The 24773-nt window shown below is 44.3% G+C and overlaps 3 protein-coding genes across 4 annotated transcripts; 1 reads left to right on the plus strand and 2 right to left on the minus strand.

Annotated features, from left to right (window-relative positions):
* Positions 1-483: 483 nt before the first annotated feature.
* LOC143338764 (transient receptor potential cation channel subfamily M member 4-like) lies at positions 484-12652 on the minus strand. Of its 2 annotated transcripts, none has more exons than XM_076759404.1 (28): positions 12401-12652; positions 10895-10956; positions 10599-10776; positions 10096-10276; positions 8931-9100; positions 8626-8803; positions 8045-8109; positions 7722-7955; positions 6303-6405; positions 6083-6204; positions 5650-5940; positions 5449-5550; positions 5212-5340; positions 4962-5091; positions 4601-4746; positions 4101-4213; positions 3907-4023; positions 3774-3823; positions 3452-3690; positions 3222-3337; positions 2901-3033; positions 2622-2796; positions 2286-2451; positions 2013-2194; positions 1676-1808; positions 1510-1582; positions 1168-1261; positions 484-1069 (listed from the first exon to the last, which is right to left on the minus strand). In XM_076759404.1, the coding sequence occupies exons 1-28, from the start codon at positions 12467-12469 to the stop codon at positions 1038-1040; spliced, it is 3783 nt and encodes a 1260-aa protein (XP_076615519.1). In that variant the 5' UTR covers positions 12470-12652; the 3' UTR covers positions 484-1037. The 2 variants fall into 2 exon arrangements, with proteins under 2 accessions (XP_076615519.1, XP_076615520.1); XM_076759405.1 differs by lacking the exon at positions 12401-12652 and adding an exon at positions 11043-11117.
* Positions 12653-13445: 793 nt separating this feature from the next.
* On the minus strand, positions 13446-14670 carry LOC143338765 (uncharacterized). The gene is made up of 4 exons (XM_076759406.1): positions 14540-14670; positions 14297-14378; positions 13982-14134; positions 13446-13757 (listed from the first exon to the last, which is right to left on the minus strand). The coding sequence occupies exons 1-4, from the start codon at positions 14583-14585 to the stop codon at positions 13598-13600; spliced, it is 441 nt and encodes a 146-aa protein (XP_076615521.1). The 5' UTR covers positions 14586-14670; the 3' UTR covers positions 13446-13597.
* Positions 14671-18610: 3940 nt separating this feature from the next.
* LOC143338766 (chaperone Ric-8A) lies at positions 18611-24652 on the plus strand. The gene is made up of 14 exons (XM_076759407.1): positions 18611-18726; positions 19015-19109; positions 19193-19240; positions 20047-20064; positions 20152-20241; positions 20322-20932; positions 21224-21359; positions 21527-21715; positions 21854-21948; positions 22578-22728; positions 22837-22932; positions 23034-23178; positions 23580-23859; positions 24032-24652. Exons 2-14 carry the CDS (start codon positions 19020-19022, stop codon positions 24171-24173), a joined length of 2091 nt encoding a protein of 696 aa, XP_076615522.1. The 5' UTR covers positions 18611-18726; positions 19015-19019; the 3' UTR covers positions 24174-24652.
* The last annotated feature ends 121 nt before the right edge of the window (positions 24653-24773 follow it).

Raw genomic sequence — 24773 nt, forward strand, 5'->3', positions numbered from 1 at the left:
CCACAAGCAGCCAGATAGCTTAGCTTAGCATAAAGACTGGAATCAGGGGGAAACAACTAGCCTGGCTCTGCTCATTGATAACTAAATGTAACTATACCAGCACTTGTAATGCTTACTAATTGATCAAGCTACATCTAATTATTTAATATGTACAAAACAGACAAAAAATGAGGTAAATATGTGGCTGCAGCCAGCAGCCAGTTGGCTGCAGCCAACAGCTGCCAACAGCTGCTGCTGGCTCTGACCTAAAGTAACACAATTCACCTACTAGCACCTGTAATTAACTAACTTGTAACTGACACTAACTAACATGTTATACTGTATCTCAAACCGAGCTAGCTGTTGCCCCTTGTTTCCATTCTTTATGCTAAGCTAAGCTAACTGTCTGCTGGTATCAGTCTGACTCTCAGCAAGAAAGTGAATAAGCGTACTTCCCAACATGTCAAACTAGCTTTTAACAGTAACAGTAAGAACTCATTCATGAAACTTTCTATACAATTTATTGAATAGAATAAAATAACGTAGCAACACAATTACATGATTTAACATTTAAGGCTGTAACAAGCAACCATTTAGCCAGAAAGTAGCTGATTCAGAAGTATTACAACGTACACTGAATATATCCCCTGTAAACAACATTGTAAGTTTCGATATAACAGTAAAAACACCAATATAAAAAACATTCTAATAGAAATCCTGCTGTCGACTTACAGCAATACAGATAATAGCAGTGGCAAATAAAACATATCATGCTCCATCATAAGTTCATACAGTACACTTTACTTTGGCATTTGAATTAGATTTACACTTAAAATATCAGCTTTTGCATTCACTCAATACTGTAACAAGTAGTGATCACAGCCAATCTCTCACTGTTTTCAGAACAACTGAATCTAGCTGGTAACTGTGTCCAGTGATTGACATTGCTGGCAAACAGTAAGACAGACAGACAGGTGGGTGGGTGGGTGGCATGGGAGCAGTGCTTCATCATTGTCTTTTACAGACCCTGAGCAACTGAAGGCATCAGCGAGGATGAATCAGGAAGAACTGGACGAAGAGGGGAAAGCATCTGCGTAGAAGAGGAGACAGAATAAGGTCAAACAAACTTACATCCTGACTGTTTTCCTGTTTCTGTGAACATACATGTATGTTCTGACTTGCAAGTACCTCTTAATGTAGGTGGAGGCCGAGGAGGTTTGAAGGTGCTGCCTTGTGCCAGAGTATCCACAATCCAGCTAAGAGCATTCGAGCAATACTCCATCTGAGAAGGAGGATCAGAAGAGCCGCATTGACATACAGTACCTCACCTAAGGGAAGCATCAGTAATTTGGGAGTACAACGCAGTATATATTGACATTTCCTGTTCACTGTACATCTTTGCCATCCTATGAACTTAACCTATGCTAGAATACAATACAATAGCTGTTTCCCCTCATCTCTGAATCGATTGATTAACTGATAATGCTACAGAATGATAAAGAGTGTTAGCTCTCAGTGCTTTCATTTTACCTCATTCTCCACAGCCCTCAGCCTGTGTTCAAAGTCTCGGCTTTCAGTCAGATGTTTAATCACACCATCCACTCTGAAAAAGGTTGACATTCACCTCAGTATGATGGAGCCAAACAAAATGAGCCATTTGGCTGCAACAGTGTTGGTGTAGGAAGGTTGTGCTCACTTGACAGACATCCGCTTGAGCCTCTCCGAGTCGCTGCTTTTCTGAATTTTGCTCTGGGCGGTCAGGAATTCCTCCTTCTGAATGGTTTCCCACGTCATTAGCCTATTAGCTGCTTTCCCTCTCAACTCCAACACTGACAGACAAGACAATTGGTTTTCTTTAATCATTATTACCATTCAACTCAACCAAATGAAAACATCACATTCACAGGCCAAGTAGAAGACATGGTAGATGTTTAGAAATTGCAAACAGTTTTGGTTTTAAACATCTCATTCAGCATTTATTGTCATTAGCTTGATCACACTGATTAGACTCACTCAAGTGCTCAAATACTGACCGAAGTGGTGGATCTTGACAGAGGGCACTTTGCGGATGTTCCTCTTGATAAAGAGATTGATGTGAGAGAGGATGATGAAAGGAGGAGCCAGGGAAGGACGGGAGTGGTACTGAACGATCAGGTTGTAGCGCTGGAACTTCCAGTAGATGTCGCTGTTAGCCTGCACTTCGGAGAAGGTGTGACTGGTTGGACACAAGGAGAGCAGATCATCAGGCTTTCTGCGTAGACTACTGATGAGACAGACCGGTGGACACTCATCTCCTTGTTCTTTACCTGAACATGGCGATGAGCAGGTTGATGAGCAGGATGTTGGTGACCAGCAGATAGACAACCAGCAGAATCACCACCAGCCAGTTACTATAAAGAACTCTGCACGGCTCCTCACCGCTCTGAATCAATGTCACGTTGTTTGTGCACTCCATGTCCCATCGCTTCCCCACTGGGATGGACAGGAAAATATAGATGAAAGACATAAAAGTTTAAGAGCACATTCAAATTGCTGTGGTGAGTTTTAAAAAGCTGAATGTCAAAAAAAAAAAAAAAAAGTTCAGGACAGGCTGCAAAAGACCTGTAACTATTCTTTTCTCAATATGCATGATGCACTCATACCATCCATCTCTTCCACAGGGATCTGTCCAAAGATGTGCAAGTACGGCCTGTAGAAAACCCGGCGAAAGATGTGATCTAGGCGAGGGTCATAGGAGTAAAGCAAAGCCTGATTGGCTACTCCGTACGCCATGAGCCACACCCCCAGGAAGAAGAGGAAGAAGAAGACATCCTTCATCTGAGCAGGAGAAAATGGTTGTTTTCTGTCACTATAATCCAAACATCCTGCTGAGTTACATTGATAAAATGCCAATTTGTGGTAAGTTATGTTATGTTTCTCACCATCTTGCCAACGATGATGATTTTTGGTCCCAGCTGTTTGTGAATGGCGAAGATGTGAATGAGACGGAGGGTGAAAACCATGTAGTCCACACACAGGACCTCCCGGCCAAATCCATACGACCACCGGAACATCCTAAAACACAGTGAAGCAAATGCATGGGTAACAGCACCACCCAGTGGACAACCTGGAGAATAACTGCACTTTAAAGGGAATTTTGCAATACAAAAATCTCATTGAACAAAACTCTTGCGGACGGTTTTAGCGTAATCTAATAGTGATACATACTGCAGATGGACCCTGTGCGTAATTACAGTCCCTACCTGCAGATTAGTCCAATGATGAACAGCACAATGGCAGTGAGGTCACACTTGTTCCACACATCCTGGATGTACACTCTCAACCTCTGGCGCCAAGTCATCGCCCCCAAAAAGAACGTCTTGAAGGAGAAAAACATTAATCAGCTAAATAGACCTGAAAAGTGAATGATTCTATTCGGTATTGAATTTTGTATCTACTTTTGCAAGACAGTAATACGTCTATCAGTGCTCACCTCCCGGATCTCCTCGCACACAATGGTGAATACCCAAAAGTACAGCACATACTCAGTGATGGCCGGACCAGAAGGCGGCGGGGGCTTGAAGTCCACCAGCAGCACGTAGGCAAACAGCAGGAGGAAGAGGAAGTACATCAGGACGTTGCCCAGAAAGGAGGTGACGGGTGCAAACCAGAACTGACGCCATCTCGACACTATGAACGGACGCTTTGGCGGTCTGCGAGAGCGAGGTATGCCTGTAAGGAAGAAACAATTCTTTCTGCAATTCATTTTTCCTCCCAACGCTTTTTCAGAGGTGTAGCGTTTAAGGAGGACTCACCTTTGATGGTTGCCGTCCTGGGAGTGTTTAGTCCTTGTGTGTCAGCTTCACTGGTACGACAATGACACATTTTTAATGAACCAACACACTAGAAAAGACAAAGGCTAAATCAATAAAGAGTAAAGGGTTTTACATGTGCTTGATGTCCGAGAAAGAGAAGATGGTGGCGCCATAAAGGCTGTCGTTGTCCCTGCCCAGCCCGTCCTCGTTCGGCTTCCCCTCCTCCTCTTGCTGATGCTCCTCTTCTTTCCTGTAAGGTAAAGTATGTTGTAGTTCTGAAATCTGAATCACCTGACAAAGAAATATTGATAATAATGTGGATTTTACCTGAAGGAGATGAGGTTGGTGTAGCAGAGGACGGGGCAGAAGAAGGTGAGCAGGAGCTTCCACACCTCCGTGTTCCTCTTCATGTCACCCCACCAGATCTGGGACAACAACGACTGAAGGAGAAGAGAAAGTTGGACCATTTTCACCAACTGCAATTCATTTGCTTTGTATGAAAAAGGGCTGTGTGTGTATCTGATCTGTTATTGCTTTATTATGTCCGAGCGCTGTTATTTTCAATTATGGTAGCAATGTAAATGAAAAGAAGAAAAGGTGATCTAAGCTCCACATTACAAGTTAAGTATTGGCAGACCATGTATATTGAAAATATACTCTCTAAGCTAACAAAGGAATAAAGCCTTAGCCAGAAAATCTGGGTGAGCAAGCTCCAGAAAGCCTAAGGATAAATACAACTGGTTAAACCACCACAATAAAACCAGTGACTTGGTTCCACTGCTGTCTTTTAAAATGTCAGCCACACAGCTGTGAAAACAGTGACACACCTGTACTCCATCATGGCTGAAGAACAGTCGTGCGTCGGCGCCCATGCCCATCTGGAGGCAGGTGGTGCCACCCCAGACTGGAGATTTCCTAATCAGCAGGGTGAAAGAGCGGCTCTCATTGCTCCGATAGCAAGAGCTGAAGACGTCTGAGCAGGCGGAAAGACACGTTTGGTTGGATGGATACCATTAAGAAAACAAAAACGAAAGTTCTCTTCAGAAAAAAAAAATTCTCACTCATCACCACTAGCAAAGTAAAGACTTTTGTGTGTTACATAATTAACTTGGAAGGAGTGGTCACATAACACAGAGTACAACAATTAGGATGTGAAATTTAATGATGGATGATGTATTATGGTCTCACCATGTGCCAGGTTCTCAAACCTCTGAGCCAGCTCTTTCATGGACAGCTTGGTCTCAGTCTCCACCTCCAGCTTGGACAGTTCCCTCAGCATCTTACAGCCGCTCAGAGCACTCAGCACAGACTCCCCTGCCTGGAGAGACAACAGGGCGTACAAACTCCTTCATATCGGCTGCAGAGTCACGCACAGTTCCCTCAGACAGGAGTCGTCAGTTTACTCAAAGATACTTTCTGGAAACGTCAGAAGTTTTACCATCTCCCAGAAGAAAGTGGCCATCTCGCTGCGGTTCTGCAGGACGGCCCAGATGAAGAGCGAAGCCCACGGGAAGAGGCAGCGCTTCTCCCGATACAAGCAGTCTCCCCGCAGCAGCTTACTGGCACGCTGCAATGGATGAAAAGAAGCAGTGGAGGGGGTGTTAGATTCCCTCTAGCTTCTAGAAACAGTTGAACTTTTTACATATGTCTACATATTCAGAAACGTTAAGAGTACCCTGAGAGCTCTCCTCTTGGATGAGATCTGCTCTAAACCCAAAGCATCATAGTAAAACAGCTGGCAGACATCACCAAGTAACAGCTCCAGAACCCCTGAAACCTGAGAAGAAAAGGAGGCAGAGCAACAATCAAACAACGCGTGCACACACTTTCAGAGGCAGAGGCATGGATGTCTCTCTCATAAAAGTGGAAAACCCACCTCAAAAAGGCTGATCTCTGTCACTGGGCCCCTCTGCACGTTCTCCGCTGCCACTTTGTCCTGCACGTTTGATGATGCAGCCACAGGGGCTGTGGTTCCTAGCCGCTCCACCAGATGGCGCTGAAGTAGCTGGTAAAGGACAGTCCCATCAGCCACAGAGCGGTACAGGCTTTCCAGCCTGCCATACGTCAGGTAGTCCAGGATGTTGAGGCCATTCTCAGTGAAAAGACGCACAAACTGAGGCTTGTCGTTGATCAGGGCATCTGTCATGGAGTCTTCCAGGTCTTCATACTATTCATTGGATAAAAATGATGGTTTATTCGGCAGGTTTCAACACTTATTGTACAACACACTACACACACTGCAGCTACTTCAGAGTGGTAGTATTTCTCTGAATGTGACATCTGATGTGACGTCTTCTCCCCCCGCTCACCCTCCACTGGATGTCTCCATTGAAGAGTTCACTCTTGGCAATGTCAACCCTGTTCCATGTGACCGCCAGCCTCAGCTCTTCATTGTAAGGGCTGGCATCGACTGACGCACGTTGCTTGCTCGCTGTAAAACACAGAATCACACCAGAAAACATCAAAATAAAGACGTGCCATCATGGGAAACGTCAGCAATTTTCATACATTGAATGAAGTCGTATGTACCTCCCACCAACGCTTTGAGCAGGACTGTGTCAAAGTCGTTTGGGCCCTCCTGCTCTCCGTGATAGATTGTGATGAAGTCTCTGTTCTGGTAGATGCTCAGAGCCTTGAGACCCAGAACAAGACAAGAAGAACAAGAATCTTGAATTCCAGTACGAGCAGAGAACTTGGTGGTCGCAAACGGTTTTGCAACATCCATGATGTCGTTAAGCGCACTGCCTCCTCACGACGAGTGAGCAAGATATCTGCCATTCACAGATTTGATCAGGGCATTTGAAGTTAAGCACCAAGAGAAACAATTGACCGGCGAGTAGAATAGAATAAGATTAAGCGTATATCCAATCACTACCTTGTTCAACAACACAATGAATTGGATTTTGGGTGCTGATTACGTTAATTACTGACACGGATAAAAGAGTCAATAAGCAGGCTCACTGCTTCAAGGCAGCACGTGGTGCTGATAATGTCACATTCACACAAATCAAACTCACACAAAAAATCTTTAAAGCTGCAGCTGACCAAAGATGCTCCCTGTTTTTTTTTTGCAGTGCATTCTGGGAATTTTCCAGAAAGTCACATTTCTACTGCATTGAATAGATTTGGACAACAGATGTCTTTGAGAGATTTCGAAGCTCAGTCAACTAAAAACAGGATGCAACCATTTGGAAACAAACTGTGTTTACCAACAGCAGTTTGTTAAAGTGTTCCTGAGCCCATGTAGTAACATCCTTTATCCAGTCATGTGTTCACAAAGTGGTGAACCTCTCTCCATCCTCGCTCGTGAATGACTGAGCCTTTCCAGGATGCCCCTTTCATACCACTTTCTCTTCATCTATGTTTTACACAGCGCCCTAACCTTTTGGGAATCAAAGTTGTGCGATACAAACAATCCTTTTTCAATGCTTTGTGTTACAGGAATGACCCCATTACACCAAATGAAACCTGAAACTGAGTTCCACAGTGAATGAGTGATTTTGTTGAGGAGCAGCAAGAGCAACAGCCAGCAGTCTCAGGAATCTGGGTCAAGCTGAAACAGGAAGTAGCTGGACAAACAGCCTGAAGTTCAGCCTGAAGGAGCAGCAGAGGCTCATGTTGAGTTGAATGACATGAGCAAGACACTGATAATTTTGCTGTTCTGTGAGCCTCAGTAGCAGCAGGGCAATAAAATGTAAACTTGCCCTCGGGGTTATGGAACAAGAAAAACTTCATGTACTTGGGAGCATAAACATGCAGAAAATCTATTGGCAATCTGCCCATTATGCTATGAAATATCTACTATGAATAGGACTTGACTTCATAGCCTTAAAAGTAAAGTGACAGAGAACATGCGAAAAACTCCAAGCTCAGACATATCATTGTTACATTCCACGCCAATCCAGCAGTTTATGAATCTACAGCTTCTGTCTGCGGTGCAGCACTTACCCGTTCAACTAGTTTGTCTGACTCCGCTTCCGACGGGAAGTGCTTTCTAACCCGTTCTGCCATTCGGTCTTTCAGATCCACGCTGGGACCCGCCTCGCCATCTCCCTCACCGGAAGACTGGACAACCGGGGCCGAGGACAGATTCTCCAAGACGTCGCTCAAGAAGTCAGCCAGGCCTCCTGAGCCGGCCAGCACCAGCCAGGGCATGGAGCTTTTCAGAGAAAGATCCACCCTCTGACGGAAAAGGGAGAGAGACGTCTGTTTACAGAGTAGAAGGGCATAGTCAAAAAGTCAATTTTAATATTAAAAAAAAGTGACTGGACCTCCAGCATGCTCGCCTCCCCTGACACCAGCATACAGAGGACAGGGATGTCAATGCTGCCACTGCCTAAAGAAACACACAAACAAACAATTTTTACCTGGATTGGTAAATTATTTGTTTATACTGACTTCACTTTAATGCAGACATGATGATCAACATTTGCACACTTACATCAATCAAACTACATATTTTTCTTGTACTGCAAGAGCTCAGAGAAGGCACAGACACAGACAGAGCGCCCGGTTACATTTTGGACAAATCTCTGCTTGATTTCACATGTTGAAGAGCAGTGTCTCAGATTCGTGCAGTGGCATGCAATGGCTTTCATCCTGTGGATGCCAGAGGACTGCCTTATCTTACGCACTAATACAAGATCACCACAAGAGGGCCAAACAGCTTGTAATGAGGGTTGAACGTGAAAGAACATGTTCATGGTTATAAGAGCGTTGTGCCATTTACTTACATCCTGTGTGCACAAATAAATTAATTCTTGGAATATACAGGGGAACCAGTTTCTTCCAGTTCGTCTATTTGGATTCTACACACAATGTAAAATGTTATACTTCTGGTCCCATCTCTCACCCCAGATGCCTGTGCGCTGGTGGGAGATGTAGTCCTCCAGTTTGGCCCTGAACCCCGTCTCTCCACCTCTGCGTCCCACACTGCCGTCGTCCACCAGCAGGAAGGCCTGGTAGTTGTTGTCCAGGCAGCAGGAGTCCCGGGACGTGTTCTGGACGTAGTACTTAGCAGGAAAGCTTCCCTGCAAGAGGAAGAGCGTGCCACTTGAATTAAGAGCCCAGACCGTAGAAGCTGAGGAATGTATACATTTTCCCTGATTGTTGCACAATACACATGAACAAGCTACAGTATGCGAGTGCCTGTACTACCTGAGGGTTGACCAGCTGCTGCCGGTTGTGCACCAGGCCCCAGGGGGCGATGCCCAGCGCCACCACCTTGTTGAGGGAGACCGACGAGGCTGCAGTGGCGTGATCCCTCACCGCCTCTCCCACGCACCTGCCGACGCCTTCACGCAAGCCTGCCGTCAGGATCCACGCTCCTGGGTAGAACAGACAAACAGTGAAAGTAAGAAGAAAACTAGAAGTTTGGTTCATCTGCTGTAATGACAACATATGTGCTGCAAGAGTGCAAACTGCAGGTCTAACTTAGGTAGACAGAGATTGAAACTCATCCACTGATGATGTGGTTTAAAGGCAGGTACAAGAAAAGGTGTCATGATATGTTTCCATGTGCAACAACAGCTTTTCGCTCATCTGTTCTCCACTTTCCTACAACCACGTCTGTACTGAGGCCAAGCATTAGCGGCCTGTGTCTATATATGCACCTCGTATGTGTTCATGTACACACCTGAATGTTTTTGCACATGTCTTAGTATCTCTGTTATAATCAGGAGAGTCTGAGAGAACAGCTAGTTCAAGTGACCTCAGTCACGAGAGATCAGTATCGCCGGGTGCCACCTGCATTTGGCACAGTAGTCAGGAGGAAATGACCATTGTAGTTCCAAATTAGGATCGGACCCCAGGGAGACATACAGTGCAATGGTACTATAATTTGTAACAGCTGTGTTTTTCCTGCTAAAGTCATCACGAGTGGCTGTGTCTTCGAAGAAAACACTGATTCATTATCTGGCATTATTAGTCAGTCAGTTCTTCCAGAAGGTATAAAATAGTAATTCCTAAAAACATAATTAATTATACTAAGGTAACCTGGACCTGGATAAGCAGGAGAAAATGTAAGGATGAATTAACCAATAAAAATGAATCATTAATTTAAGGTTTTGTTAAAGTTATCCTGCAGACATGCTCAAATTAAATGCCCACCAGTTAAAACAATTAATTTTTATGTCACAGCTTTTTACTGACTTTTTGTTCTTTTCTGTCTTCTTTGATTCTTTTCTGTCTGTAACAATTTAATTTCCCCAGCGTGGGATTATCTAATCTTAATGGATTTTACAGTGATACTGCAAACAGTGCATATGCATTACACAATACTGTTAAAGGACATGTAACCTGTGACCCACCATGATATGTTTACCTGTGCTTTGTGAGGCTTTCACCAGTCCCTGCCTGAGGACCTCCCGTACCCAAGTCTTCACCTTTGTCCTGCCTTCTCCGCCCACTACAGAGACCACCAGGTTGGGTGCGGGAAGACCCCAGTGGGCTGTCATCAGGGTGTACACCATAGACGGGGGCGTGTCCCATGACAGACGCAGGAACTGAGATCCCAAAGAGAGACAAAACGGACATTTGATTGATTGAAAGGGACAAGCACATTTCCAAAGACAACCTATGAATTAGAAAGTAAGTTAGTTATAAAAAAGAAAAAGGGCTTCTCAGTAAAGATATGGGACCTCACAGTCAACTGAGTGTTGTTTACTCAGGGGCTGCAGTAGGTCAAAGGTTAGGAAAAGCAAAAGTTCCTCACTTGAATCATTATTTGTCTCACCTTTACAACCAAAAAACAACAGATTTGATCCTAAACTCTACAGAAATAAAGAATCTAATGAGGCATTCAGAGCCAACAGAGAGGCCACCCACATAGCTATGTCTCTTGCTGGCTCCTGCAAACTGCAACTCTCCAAAGGCATCAGTCGGGTACTCGGAGGAGTGCTGGGCGCTGTCCCAGTGGTTGACGATCGCTGTGCTGAAGTAGTCTCCGAGAGCCACAGAGGCATGGGTATCTCTCGCACCCCCACACTGGCACAGTGCGCCATTACTGCGAGAGGTGAGAGAGTAATTGCATGTGAAGATGTGCTCATCCTGTGCTGCAGCACCACAGTCAGGGCAGAGTCATTGCTATCACAGAGGAATGTGCTCCGCAGAGCTCACAGTACCTGAAGGAATCCTCTACGAAGGCGGTGCACACTCTCTTCTTGATGATTTTGGGGATCCAACTCTGAAAACATTATAAACATGTTGATTAAGTAAATGTGCATGCCCGCTGTTTCAATTTTAAGGAGCTTTTCTTTTTTCAGATCCTACCATTCTATGCCTGGAAATCATGTGGCTGCAGGGTGAACCGCTCAGATGAGACATGTTGAATTTGGCTGAGAGAAGTGTCTGGTGATCCGGTGGTGAGATATGCTGCGCCTGAACACCTGACTGTGACTTCTGACGTGGGGCTGTAGTTTAAGTGTGCGTGTGTGTGTGTGTGTGTGTGTGTGTGTGTGTGTGGTAGGCACATACAGATACCTGCAAACCTACTTGTCAAACTAAGAGGCCCCACTGGAATCTTACAACTTGAAACTCGACTAGACCCTGTTTACAGCTTCTAGACCAAATTTATAAGACTAAGAGTTTCTTTTCATTTAAATAAATGAATTTCTAATCCACCGTCACAACAATGTCTGTGTGACAAAGTCAACACATCTGTCTCATAGGACATATTGAGTGAGGAAAAGCAAGTGTAACGGATCACTTCATGGTCGCGTTCCATTTAGTTGCGCCAGCACGCCCTGTCAGTGAGCCCGGACCACAACAGCGGACTACAGGAACTGGCACGCCTTAACGGAATGCAGCCATTATTAATATTACATTAAAGACATATGTAGTTGTCGGGTGAAAATATTTGCAGTGAGGGCATAGCCATGGTTTTTTTTTTTTTACATCTTACATTATTTATCATCTGGTTGTCGGTATCGCGATATTAACGGAAGTTATGTTTGTTACAGTTTAAGCTAACTGTGGGCACAAACCGTACAAAGCTATGGAGTGCCAGATGTAGCATGCTAACTTTAGAGAAACCCTGAGCAGATGCTAAGGCTACATACAATAATGGGCGTGTGCTCGTCTTTGTTTTTACAGTTAGAGTTAGTTCCGTAAACGTTAACGAAACTGTTATGATAGAAAATGTCAAACCGACGCTTTTTCCCCACGTTTTCATCGCGTTGACCGGCTTATTAGCAGCTGGTGTTACAAGTGGATCTGTTGAATGTGTCTTCTCCGCAAACAAGCTAGCTTAAATAACGTCCGGCTTGGCAAGTAGGTTGGTGTCAACAAACACCCGCAGAAATCGACCTGCCTTTGCTACATTTGGGACAAAATGCGAGCCCGTTTACAGAGACAGCGGCAGGGCTTCAAAGCCTTTGGTTTTCCTAGAACAGACTCTAAACTGTGAGTATCATATTACTACAAGACCACTTGATACGTGCTGTCCAAAGCAGGCAAATCGCTCGTTACTGAGACTCAACCTCGGGGAATAACTGCCAGCCACAACTTTCATTACAACTTCCACTTTGCAGACTATTGTTTTTATTACAGCGTTCACAGCTGGAGTTTTCGCCAAAACACAACAATGGGATCATTACAGGAACATTATTATTAATGGAAAGCCAACCCACCTGGTCCTTCTCAGATTTACCGATTTTGTCTCCGCCGCCTCCCCCTCTTTCTCCTCCCGTGTCTCTCATGTTGTTTTCCCCTTTCTGCTGGGCTCGGTGAGAGATAGGAGGGAAATACTCAGGAGTTCTGTCTGATCATTATCCAGCGAGGAGGTTAATTCACTGGATTGCTAAAACTGAATTTGGCCGAAACTATGGAAATGCCATTTCCTAACGCCTCTCAACAGCCGGAGAGGAAAGGTACAGGGCTGACATTCCTCACAGGTGAGGGTGTGGTTTTTACAAGAGGCACTCAACCTTCAAATACCGTGCTCCAAGCTCTGAAAATGTAGGAGGAGCTGGTCAAAACCACAGACATTTCATACCTGTGGTGTGAGCTGGAACAATGCTGATTATAATCCTTTTACAACCTGAGTTCATCCCTCTCCAAAGATCTCCTCCTCTGGGTGAGTGATATCAGATGAGGTGGAGGACGTGCTCTCGGCCACTGATGGCACCTATTTTGACACTGCTGTAGGAGACAGACAACTGAAGACACACGACTGTGCGCTGAGCAATTTGTTGCCGACATGGTTAGCTAAAAATATCACGCAGTCAGGCCTGGATTTCCAAATGGGCAAGTGGGGCAAATGCCTCAATCATCCCCACACCAACAAAGGTCAGACTTGACTGAATGCAGGAATTTTCAACATCATATTTCAATCAGGATATGGGGTCACTCAGGTGAAATGGAAGTTAAAAGGACAGGAATATGCAATACTGAACACAAAGTCCCTATAAGGCAATTTCTAGTCTGAGAATAATGTCTCAGGGCCCCTCTACCCTTAAAAACTGAAGCTAGTGATCCATAGAAAGTGCTCATGTAAGCAGCATTCAACCTGTCGGGGTCCATGTTGCATTTTTCCTCAAGACCCTAGCAGCTTAACCCATGTATGCATCAACTGTAAGTCCACACACTTGTTTATATTAAATATTTATTGTGCAATGCATTTAAATATAGAGGAATTTCTATTTTGAAAAGTAATACGATTAAGCATTTCACGCAGCATTCAAACATCCACATTCTATGTGCTTACAGAGCATAAATCCATAATAAGTACCAGTCAGTCAGAACATACACATAAACATAAACAGATGGAGACATTGTTGAGAGCTCTCCGCCTCGTTAGTCCGTAACAGTTTTCATTCCTCTTGGCCCTATCTGCCGTATCCCCGGGGGTCGTGGGCCTTTTTCGACTCCTCTTTTCCATTCGTCTTGCTGATGTGGTACAAAGTGTTGGCCAGGTTGTGAAGCTGGCACGTCCCGAGCTGGCAGCCGCGCTGAGGTGCACGCCGCGGACGGAGCTGCGCTGCCATGCTGTCAGTGATGAAGAGGAGAGAGGGGGATTAATGTCCAGGCTTTTAAAACATAATGAGCCATAATGAATAGAACAGACACAAACAGTCCAGTATGTATCCTGTAATAATCCCGCATCAGTAACCTACAGGAGTGTTTTCAGCTATTCCTTGTACTGGTAGCGCTTCTGTAGTCTCTTACTGTCTCTTGCTCTCTTACACACTGTGCTGTGTGCTCTTTTGTACCTGTGTTTCAGAGCATCCAGGTTGAGGTGTTTGTCTTCTGAGTGAAATGGGATGATCTTCAGAGCTTGTACATGCTGCTCCTGTGTGTCCTCTGACCTTTTCACCTCTGAAGTCCCAACAGTGTCCCCTTGGAAGACAGCGTCTACGTCTGACCTGCGGGTCCATCAGGAAACGGTATTTATTAATTAGGCATTTTCTACATTTGAGGCTGAAACGTTTTGATATCTTGTTTGCAGATTGGCAGGCAGTGGGCGATCTGTCATCTATCTGTCTCTTCTTTCATTAGCTGCATACTTACTGGGGTTTTTCACTAACCTGTGAGTTGGTCTGAGTGGTGTGGCGGCAGTCAAAGGCACAGTCAGCAGCAGCAGAACAGCTATCTCCATACCGCACTGGCCTGTGACAGAAAAATGAGTGATGAAGAGGGGAACATTCTGTCTTGACCAGACAAATCATTAATATCAATAAGCGACACAGATGAAGAGTCAATAAAAATTACAATTCTGAATTAGAGACCTGTTCAAAATAGGATAAACATGAGTCCAGCATGAAACTTACTGCCAAGAAAATCCAAAATCCCGCTGTGGCTTTTTGAGTGAACCATTCGTGGTCTCTTGCTGATTGTCGGGTGCCCAGGTCTGTCATCCCCTCTCCACTTCTGGTCCTTTATAGTGTGGTGACAGGGTGAGGGGGTGTGTCTGTAAGGTAGTCACATTGGCAGACCAACTCCCACACTTGTAATCAGTCAGTTATGGTGGCAGTTTTATGCTCTATTTACAGGAGATGTGATGCAAGCATAAACAAGCTTTAAACAAGAGCGTCAACATTGTACTTACACTTGAGTTGACCTTGTACCTTGTGTGATGTTTACATTGATTCATATGTTCACTGTTTGCTCCACCGACCCCCCACCCCCACCCAAGTCCACATCCTCCTCCATCCCTCTCCTCCCGCACTCCACTTGCTGCTGAGCAATTGTTCCAGAATCATTCTTTCATCTTCATCACCTGCAGGAAGCCTGCAGAGCCCAAAATAACCCCAATTCTCCTCCAGGCTTTTCTTTATCGCCCCATTTTTCCTGTGCCTTTTTCCCTTGAGTCACTTTTGCCGTCACCATGTTTATTCCTGAAATGTCCTTCACTCACATCCACCCCCTCCGCAACCTCCCAGCGTAGTGTTTCGAAAACAAGCTCTCAATCTTACACCTTTCCTCCAAGATAAGAAATCAGATTTTATAGAGAAACCGACTAAATTATAGCATCCAGGAAGGGTTCATAGCTTTGGTGCAAATGGTCACAGAAGTCTGAAATGTTTTCAGGTTTGGTACACAGCCAAATTTGAACCTCTTTCTAGGAAATTATCCAATAATTCTTAATCTTTTAATAATACAGTAAATCCACGGGGAGCCAGTGTCACGTTTAATGGTCTCCAATCTCCGCACTGTTTCTCCCAGCCTCTCTCCTTCTCACTGAATCACAACTTCCCCTCTGGAGTCTATTGTGTACCTTTCCTGTGACTGCCATCTGGCCAGAGTCGTGCACTGAGTCATCACAGGCGCGCGTGCACACAAGAGCATTGGCAATCAAATGATAAGGCAGTCTCGTGATTTCACATATGATGAAGCATGGATTACGTGAAGGATTTTTTTTAAGAGAAAATTCTCTTAAAGGGTTACAACTGGCACGGTGGCAAGGACGACGTGCCCAAAGAAAGCAGAGAGTCTTGGTAAACCAGTTCCTGTGCGTCAGCTGCTGAACAGCTGTGACCAAATTTAATTATTTCTGCCGAAAACATGAGCATGCCGTAAACCCAAATGAACTGTCAATTACGGTTTGGACCCTATTTCCAGCTTCTCAAGCATGAGAATTTCCTGTTTTTCTTTGTCATATGTGATGGTAAACTGAATATCTTTGGGTTTTAGACCAAACAGAACAATGATCACATCACCTTCAACTTTGTTGTTTGTTGCATTTTTTTTTACAGTCGCTTTGAATAATAACTTGTGGCCGATTTTCTTTGTTGATAATAAAATAAAATTACATCTTCTGGTTCTCACGTCATTGAAAAATCCAGAATCTATGACTATGTAAGTATTTTTCATTTTTGAGGTTGGCAACCCTTTGTTTCAACCCCCCATTTAACATTGATAAGCACTTAAACATTGAAGAAGTGGTTTGTAACACACATTAATGTAGTTGTAAGCAGATTTAAGTGTTTTTTACTGTATTGGAGGCTGGCATATTGTCAGTTCAGAATGATAAAATGCACTTTGTAACTGAAAAGCGGAGACCTCTGCCAAGTCCAATAGTCCACATTTCTATGATAAACAAATCTGGAAGTGCAGCCACTGTCTATGTCTGTCACCTTTGGATTATGCACAGTATAATTAGTCCCATGTTATGTGTACATTTCCATAGCCACACTTTTGTTTGAGAAACAGGCGTTGTTACAGTACTGGTTCTTCCATAAAACCAGAGTGCTCCATAACAAGTGTTTGAGAGTTTGAGCAGCTTCATGTTTGGACTGCCTCAGAGGATTGCTGCTGCCTGTGAATGTGACCGTGAAGAGGAGTCATCGTATTTATACAGTTGGCTATGTTTTGTCATTGTTGAACTTACTACCATCTGCTGGATTTTAAGATGTACGGCCAAATCTCGCAATGTTAACAAAAGTGAGAAATGATTGGTGTAACCTCCCTGTGATTCGGATCTGCTCTGAGATATAATGGGTGCTTCCTCGGCCCATGCACCCTTTGATCAAGTCTCATGAAAATCAGGCCAGCAGTTTTTCCATAATCCTGCTGAAAGACAAACAAACCAAACCGAAAACATGACCTACCTGGCAGAGGTTATAATGTAAAATATGTCTTCATAGGCAAAGGTAGAATTGTTGACAAATGCTGCATTTATTTTATTTTACCTTTGTTTAATGAATGCTTAATAAATATGCACGTGGCACTTGTGTAAGCTTAATACTGGCTCATGTTTGGATTCTAAAGTCAAAATGTCACAAAATAATCTCATGTTCGAGTTGTAAACTGAGATTTCAGATGGGATGAATATGTAAACTGTCTGCTGGTGTCAAACTCTGCACATGCGTCACTATGCACAGTGAAAGTCAAACATCCCAGTGAGGCAACATAAGCACAACTGTAGGTGGAGAGCAGTTTTAAGAAAATATCAAATACTTAGTAAATGGATATAATTAGTTTGTATTGCCATGTTGTTAATAATTGCTAATTACACTACAGACAATAAATGCATCCTGCAAACATACACTCAGAAACATGGAGATCCAAAGTCTGTCCAATTAAAGTGCACTGACCCTTGAAAGCTAACAGGTCAGTTGAATTTCGGCTACATGTAGCATATCGTGTTTCAGCCGTTTTGACAGCTAGTCATGACGTCGGTCTGTGTCAGGATGACTACAGCAGAAGTCCTGGATTGTGTACGTCAATGCCGTTGGTTGTTTTCTTCCCCTGGTTTTAAGGGTCACTTAGAGTCATTGGTCTCTGGCAGCTCTGACTTGTTGATTCCCCACAAATCATCTTGGAGGAATATACGTTAACTTCCATGAGAGCACTTTATCAGCACTCGTCTGACTTTTCTCCCACTATCGCTGACATCGTGTGCATCCTGTTGTTGTAAATGTGCAGCCACCAGCTGGCCACTTCAGTCTCCAGGCCCTGTTTCCTCTACCCACTGGGCACAAGAGTGAGCATCCTGCCAGGAAGGCCTGTCATTCACCCACATATCATCTTCCCACAGATTACGTCTTGCAGGACACTCAAGACAAGTGTAAACTTTACGCTCTCTTACACACTGTGTATGACAGTTGAAAGTAAGTTAGCTAAGCTGAAAACAAAAACAGCTGATGTGCTAGTATAGAATGAATGTGATCAATATAAAATACATAATACTTAACTGCAGATTGTTTTCTGTTACAGCTGATCTGATTGATAAATTGGTAAAAGTTTAAATTTACTTTCAATGGGGACATTCTATAATTCACACATATTGTGCAAGAGCTACATAACCTCTTCACACTTCATATTTGGATGGACTCAACCATGAAAATAGCTCCATCTTGTGGGGCAGGAGGCATACAGCATTTTAATGCTGCATACACAATTCACTGCACCTTTTCATTTACATGATGGAAGGACTTTGATCAAAAAAACAGACATTTTTAAGCTATAAACTATCATCTGAAAGAATCATGATGTTATCTCAGGTGACTCCGCTGATGCATTTCCATCAATAGTTCCAGTGTGGTTATGTAACAGAGCCATGATAAAAAAAAACTAAATCTTTTACGGTTATTCCACTGATTCCCAAGCTATTAAGAGATTTGAGTGAACGAGTGTGTTAAAGCTGGACAGAGAGAGAGAGAGAGAGTGTGCGGCACAAGTCTGGAAAACCTGTAGGTTAGAGGGTTAACACTGAGAGATATAAGCTGAGAGTCCATTAGTGGATTATAACCATATCCACTCCATGGCTCCTGCATCTCTCTTGGATTAAAGAGAGAGAGAGAGAGAGAGCAACAGAGAGACATGCTGAGTGCATGAGGGTAACTGGAAAGCAAGTGGATTGAGTAAATTCAGAGGCAGAGCGTAGAATACTGTGCATACGTGGACTGAGAAACACTTTGGGAAGCTGTGTGCTGGAAAGTTGGAGTTGTGACAGCTCTTGGGTTGGCAGACTTAAGGTTTCACCTGGTTGATTTCTGTGAGTGAACTGCACAAGGTAAGTTTAGACAAACAGACAATTATCATGAAAAAGAGTTAGCTTTCGTTAGCCTGGAATCATTTAGTGGTGATCAATCTGATGTGGCTGTCGTGTATTTTACTGAAAGTCATCATTTCTGCACTTTAATGTCGTATGTTCACCTACTGGTACATGATGTATTCTTTTGTCCCTTCATTTTGACACTTTAAAATGTATTTAATAATGCCGTAAACTCGGTCACCACCATCCTCATCCTTATTGTTGTGTAACTTTCATTTTGTTATGGCCTGAATGATGTGTGCGCAGGAAGCATGGACATGGACCTGGAGGGGATTATCCAGTGCATCAAGCAGGGGGATGAGAAAGGTGTTCAGACACAGCTGCAGGAGTTCAACAAAGAGGTAACGCCACCGCACAGAGGCTCACGCACTATTGTGCCTGGACGGTGCCTTTTCAAACCATCGCTGTCGTCTCTCTCCTGCAGTTTGCCCAGTGCTTCTTCTTTGATGCAGAGGAGAGGGAGCGGAGGAAAGTAAGCTGGTTTACGTTATCGTCTGTGTTCCTTAAAGCTCACCTCAACCTTCTCTTACCCCACCTCATCCCACTCGTCCCCATCTCATCCACCCCTCCCCACCCCTGCTCCACAGTCTGTCTGTGATTAGTAATTCTGCTGTATCAGTTATCCCTGATCCTCTCTCCTTGCATGCTCAGGCAGATTGAGCCCAGGCAGAGTGATTGAATAACCAGCATACTGCATGTTCATCTATTCAGCACTCAGTCTGTCTTCACTTTAGTAAAATAAAATGTTTCTATCAATAGTTACATTTTTGCATTTAATTTAATATTTTAATGAAAAGTTTATTACATTTTAAATTTGATTTCTAAGTTAATTACATTTTTAATTTTAAGCTTTTTTTGTATTCTTTTAAGCATTTTTGATCTAAACTTCCTTTCCATACTCCTATAAGTACTGACCAGTATTTTATTTCACATTCACTGACTCAGACTGCTCCCCTACCAACCAATCATTGTAGACAGAGTGAGGACATTAAGTCAGAAATAGGATGTCTTCCATAGCAGCAGGGTCCCCTTCTCATATTGTAGCTCAGCAGCTTTGTGAATGGCTTTGAACTTTGAGCAGGAGACTAACTCAGTCGGGTTATTGAATGGACAATGTCATGAAAGGGATCACTTTGGGTGGATGCTGTAAATAGTTAGTTAGTCAATAGATGTGTGATGTGGCTCCTGGTTCACAGTGGTGAGATGAACCCGTACTGATTCTCTTTCTTCCTTCTCTGCTGCCTTGCTCACTGAAACTGGACCATCCACCTCCTGAAGCAAAAGAAGCTAGAAGAGGTACAGCGCTGCCCCAATTTAGAAATCATGTTCAAGTGTAGATTGGAAGTGGGAAACATATGATATTATTTCTCATTTGCCTTCCAGTTCAAGAAGAATAAAGTGAGAGACTTCACGGATTCTGACTCTGATTGTGACGAGTACGACCAGGAGGATCGAGGCCTCCTCCTCAGACAGGTATCTGCTGCCCAGAGGTGCCGTAAGTTCTTCCTTTGAAGACTGATGTTAAATGTCTGTTTTTCCTTTCCTGTCCTCAGAATTTAGCTGTTGTCCTCCTGAGATTCATAAGAACAGGAGTTAAATGTCGTCTGTTGAGAGTATCTCTACGCACCCTGAGAATCCTCTCCAGAGACAAAAAGGTCCTGGGCCCTCTGGTGACAGACACTGCTCTCATGACTGTGGCCAAACTGGCCGGGCTGACCACATGTGACGCAGACGACGAAGCCAGCGACCCTGACTCTGAGTTCTACGACAACATCATCGCTTCACTCGCCGAGGCCAAACTGTTGTCGCAGTGTCGCGCTGACGAGGACGAAGGCGACGTTGAAGCCGCTTACCAGAACGAAGAGTGCTCTGCCTTTGATGAGGACGCCAAAAGCGACATCAGCATCACCAACAGCGGAGATCTGGACAGCATCAGCTGGTTTGGGAGCCACAGGGCCAGCATCAACGAAATGCACAGAGGCAGCATCCATCACAAGGTGCTGGAGCGAGGGAGGAGGGACCGCAGAGAGAGCAAGATGGAGGTGGAGGAAGAGGAGGAGGAGGGAGACACAGGAGAGGAGGCACAGAGGAAAGAGGCCTTGAAGGTGTTGTGTAATGTGGTGTACAACAGCACCTGGGCACAGGAGAGGTTCAGCACTCTCAGGTGGGCTTCCTCACAGGACACACACACAACAATCCACAATACTGTCAAACGCAGCTGTTGTGTTGCGTTCGCAAACTATTTGCTTACATGTCTAATTATATACACATACACCCAACAAGTTCCTGCCTGTTCACAGACATGTAAATTCCAAACTGAACTGGAAATTGATGGAGCAGACTGACAAAAACTTGTGTATGTCTGATCATCACTGGCTTGTCATAAACTTCACTTGGCCTTTGTTTAAATGAACATGTTTCCGGACAGCTGACCCGTTCTCATTGTTTCCCTCAGGCTCATGTGTGGTCTCGTGGAGCGTCTCTCCTCCAGTATTAGTTGCTCGTCTCCCTCCAGCGTTCAGTTCTATGAACTACGCCTCTTGTTCCTCATTACTGCACTGCGCCCGGAGCTCAGGACTCAGCTTCAACAGGTAACATAACCTCACTCACGACAAAGAATTAAGTATATACTGAAATACATGTCAGATCATTCTGATATAACAATCCGCTGGGATCTAATATTGACGTAAACTGACTTCTTCTGCATGTCTGAACTGGCCTCCTTCCAGCTCTCACTCACACTTTGTCGCTCTTCCAGGAGGGAGGTGTGTCCCTCCTCACTGCAGCTCTGGAGAGCTGCCTGGACGTTGAGTGGAAGGACCAGTATGAGTGCGTGCTGGGACCAGACAGGCCACCCATCTCACTGGAAGCCTCTCAGCGTATCGTAGAGATCCTCAAAATCCTCTTCAACATCACATACAGCGCCCACAGGCAGGAGCCGAGTGAGGTCAGTGAGTCCAGAGTGAGCCTGTCAGCCTTCAGGTGTAATGTCAGCGTCTGCAGCAGAGCACATCTCTCAGCTGTGCTTCATGTCATCAGAGAGAAATGAGCTGTGCCATGTGTGTCCTGTGTCCTCCCTCCTCAGGATGATGCAGCTCTCTACCGACACCTGGTGGCGCTCCTGCGTCTCTGCCTGATGAGGAAGTGTCTGCTTTCAGACGACACTGACGAGCTGCAGGGGTGAGCATGACCCACAGTGGGGATAGATGGAAATAAAACAGCGGTCATCAGAAATTATCAATAGCATAATCTTTGCTATTTATAGTTTCTCACTATAATTTTGATTTTTATTGATGAAGTACAAAATTTCATTGACCACTCTCAACTGTACCCTGGATTTCCATGAGGAGTTTTATGAAATCCGCTTGGGTTTATTCAATAAAACCTTAGTCCCAGGTTGTAAAATCCTCTCTCAATCTCACTTTTGTAAAGATGCATTGTTTTGAAATTTATAGTGATAATTATTCATCTCTAAGTAAGTAGCTCTGGCTTTAATAGCACATGTCCTCCCATTGCTTACTCACTTGAGGCACAAACAGATTAAATTTTTCAGCAGATCTGACTCAGTTCAGGTGATTAGAATAATAAATCTATTTTTCCTGAGGCCTGGATTTCTTTCTTGTATAATTTCATTTTATTTAACTGTGAGTCGCCTGTTATCTGCAAAGCCTTTGTCATTAATCATGTTTTCAGAAAAGTTAGGCTGATAACACATTCATGTCTCACTCAGTCTTGTCTAAACGAATGTAATGTTTGATGCGATCACGGCCTTATTGGTAGTATATGTTTGTATTTTTTCAATCCCACAGTCACACAGTCAACCTGTTGTCAGCGCTGCCTCTGCAGTGTCTGGATGTGCTGCTGATGGTGCCCCCGGAGCCGGGCTCGCAGCAGTGCCAGGGGGTCAACATGGACTGCGTCCACACCCTGGTGCTGTTCATGGAGAGACGCCTGGAGTCGGTGAGGAAGACAGTAATTTGCAGTGAGGAGGCAGAATGCTTAAAATTTAGAGTGTTTGCTCATACTGAAATAACCTGAGGGGGTGTTCCTGGTTTGTGTGCTTCTCAGGGTGATAAGATCAAAGAGAAGCTGACACCAATCCTCAATCTGCTGACAGAGAGCTGCAGGGCGCACAGAGAAACACGCCACTACATCAGGAAACATGTAATACCCCCAAAAACAGTGGGAAGAAAGCTCACAGTTTGCTTCTCACAATATTTGGATCATATTTGCAACTTTCAAATGTCTTCACCCCTCGTCATTAGATCCTGCCTCCTCTGAGAGACGTGTCACACAGGCCAGAGGAAGGCTCCACGGTGAAGAGTCGTCTGATCCGTCTCATGACTCATCTGGACACAGACGTCAAACACTGCGCAGCTGACCTCATCTTTGTCCTCTGCAAGGAAAACGGTAAGAGCAGACTTTGTCTCTCTCCATCGATTAACGAGGACGTACTTTGCTTAAAAGTGGACGATAAAGATGCAAAATATTCTTAATTATAGTCTTGTGTGTGATTTTGTATTCATTTCTTGAAAAGTGAGCCAGACATATCCGGTTTCTCCACTAGAATTTAAAATACTCGTTTGTTGGTTTCCAGCGATGCTGGCCTGCAAAGCACGCGTTAGTAATCAGTGACTCCTGCTTATTAAGTATGTAGTGTTGAAATTTTGACTGACACCCCATCTGATTTTCCTCTCTTATTTCCTGTACATGGCTCACTCACCTGATTCGAATTAACACTGAAAAATAAATGGTTTTTGTGTATACAAAGCTTTGCCTCCACCATTCACCACCCTCACTTCTTCTTCCAGTGAGTCGTTTTGTCAAGTACACCGGCTACGGCAACGCGGCGGGCCTGCTGGCCACCAGAGGTTTGCTGGGCGGCCAGGGGTCCAGGACCCTCAGCTCTGACGGCCAGTACTCCAGCGACTCTGACTCGGACACCGAGGAGTACCGTCAGGTCAAAGATCGCATCAACCCGGTGACGGGACGGGTGGAGGCAGAGCAGCCGGACCCCATGGAGGGCATGACCGAGGAGGAGAAGGAGGAGGAGGCCAAGAGGCTGATCATGCTCTTTAACAAGCTGTCCAGGTCAGTGAAATGACACACAGCATCAGCTATCAATAACATCACCAGGGCAAACAGTTTGAAAAGAAAAAGAACTCCTCACTAAGCGTCCAGTTTAAGCTCAGAGCAGAGCAGTAAGAACAGTGGCAATGCAGATTAATAGTCGGTGTTTTTTTTACCCCCATTTGTTTCGCAGAGGGAACATTATCCAGCCGATGGGAGTGGATTCAGAGGGGAAGCTGGTCCCGATGTCAGGACTGAGGGAAAATTCCCTGACTGAGGAGAGGGAGTCTGGGTCAGAGAATGATGGAGAAGCAGAGGAAGGCGAGAAGAACTGAAACATGTCAATCATTCATGAGGGTGATTAATTTCCTTTTGTAAATATCCTATTTCTGAAATCTGACTGCCGGAAGATACGTCTCATCGACTGAGCTGCCGAGAGCTTTTCACACTATGGACTCTGGCAGATGTAAGAGCAAGAAGGTCAAAGTTCAAGACACACTGTTATGATGAAGTAGTATGTCTCAACTGTACACATACGCATGCAACAGCACGTACGTTGTAAGGGCAGCTGCAGGACAGACTAAAAGTAAAAACTTTGCAATTTGGAACACCAGTCAGCCATTCTGAAACTGAACAAATTCAAGAAAAGATAGAAACTGAATATCTTGATATCTTATTGTTTGTACTGACATTGTGTGTATTTCGATGTATAGTTCCATTTAGTCTCTCTTCTAAAGAGAAGCTTCAGAGTAAACTTGGGATAAGCTAATATTTGATACATGAGAATAAGTGAAATAAACATCTGCACAGCATATTTACTCTTTTCTGCACCGTCTCTGGAGTGTTGTGGTACATAACTGTCTGAGATTGAGCTCAGGTGTGCATATAGCATATTGTGCTGAAATGGTCTCATGTGACACAAGATCAAAACATTT

The sequence above is a fragment of the Chaetodon auriga genome, chromosome 20, assembly GCF_051107435.1.
Source record: "Chaetodon auriga isolate fChaAug3 chromosome 20, fChaAug3.hap1, whole genome shotgun sequence".
In the NCBI taxonomy this organism is placed as follows: Eukaryota; Metazoa; Chordata; class Actinopteri; order Chaetodontiformes; family Chaetodontidae; genus Chaetodon; species Chaetodon auriga.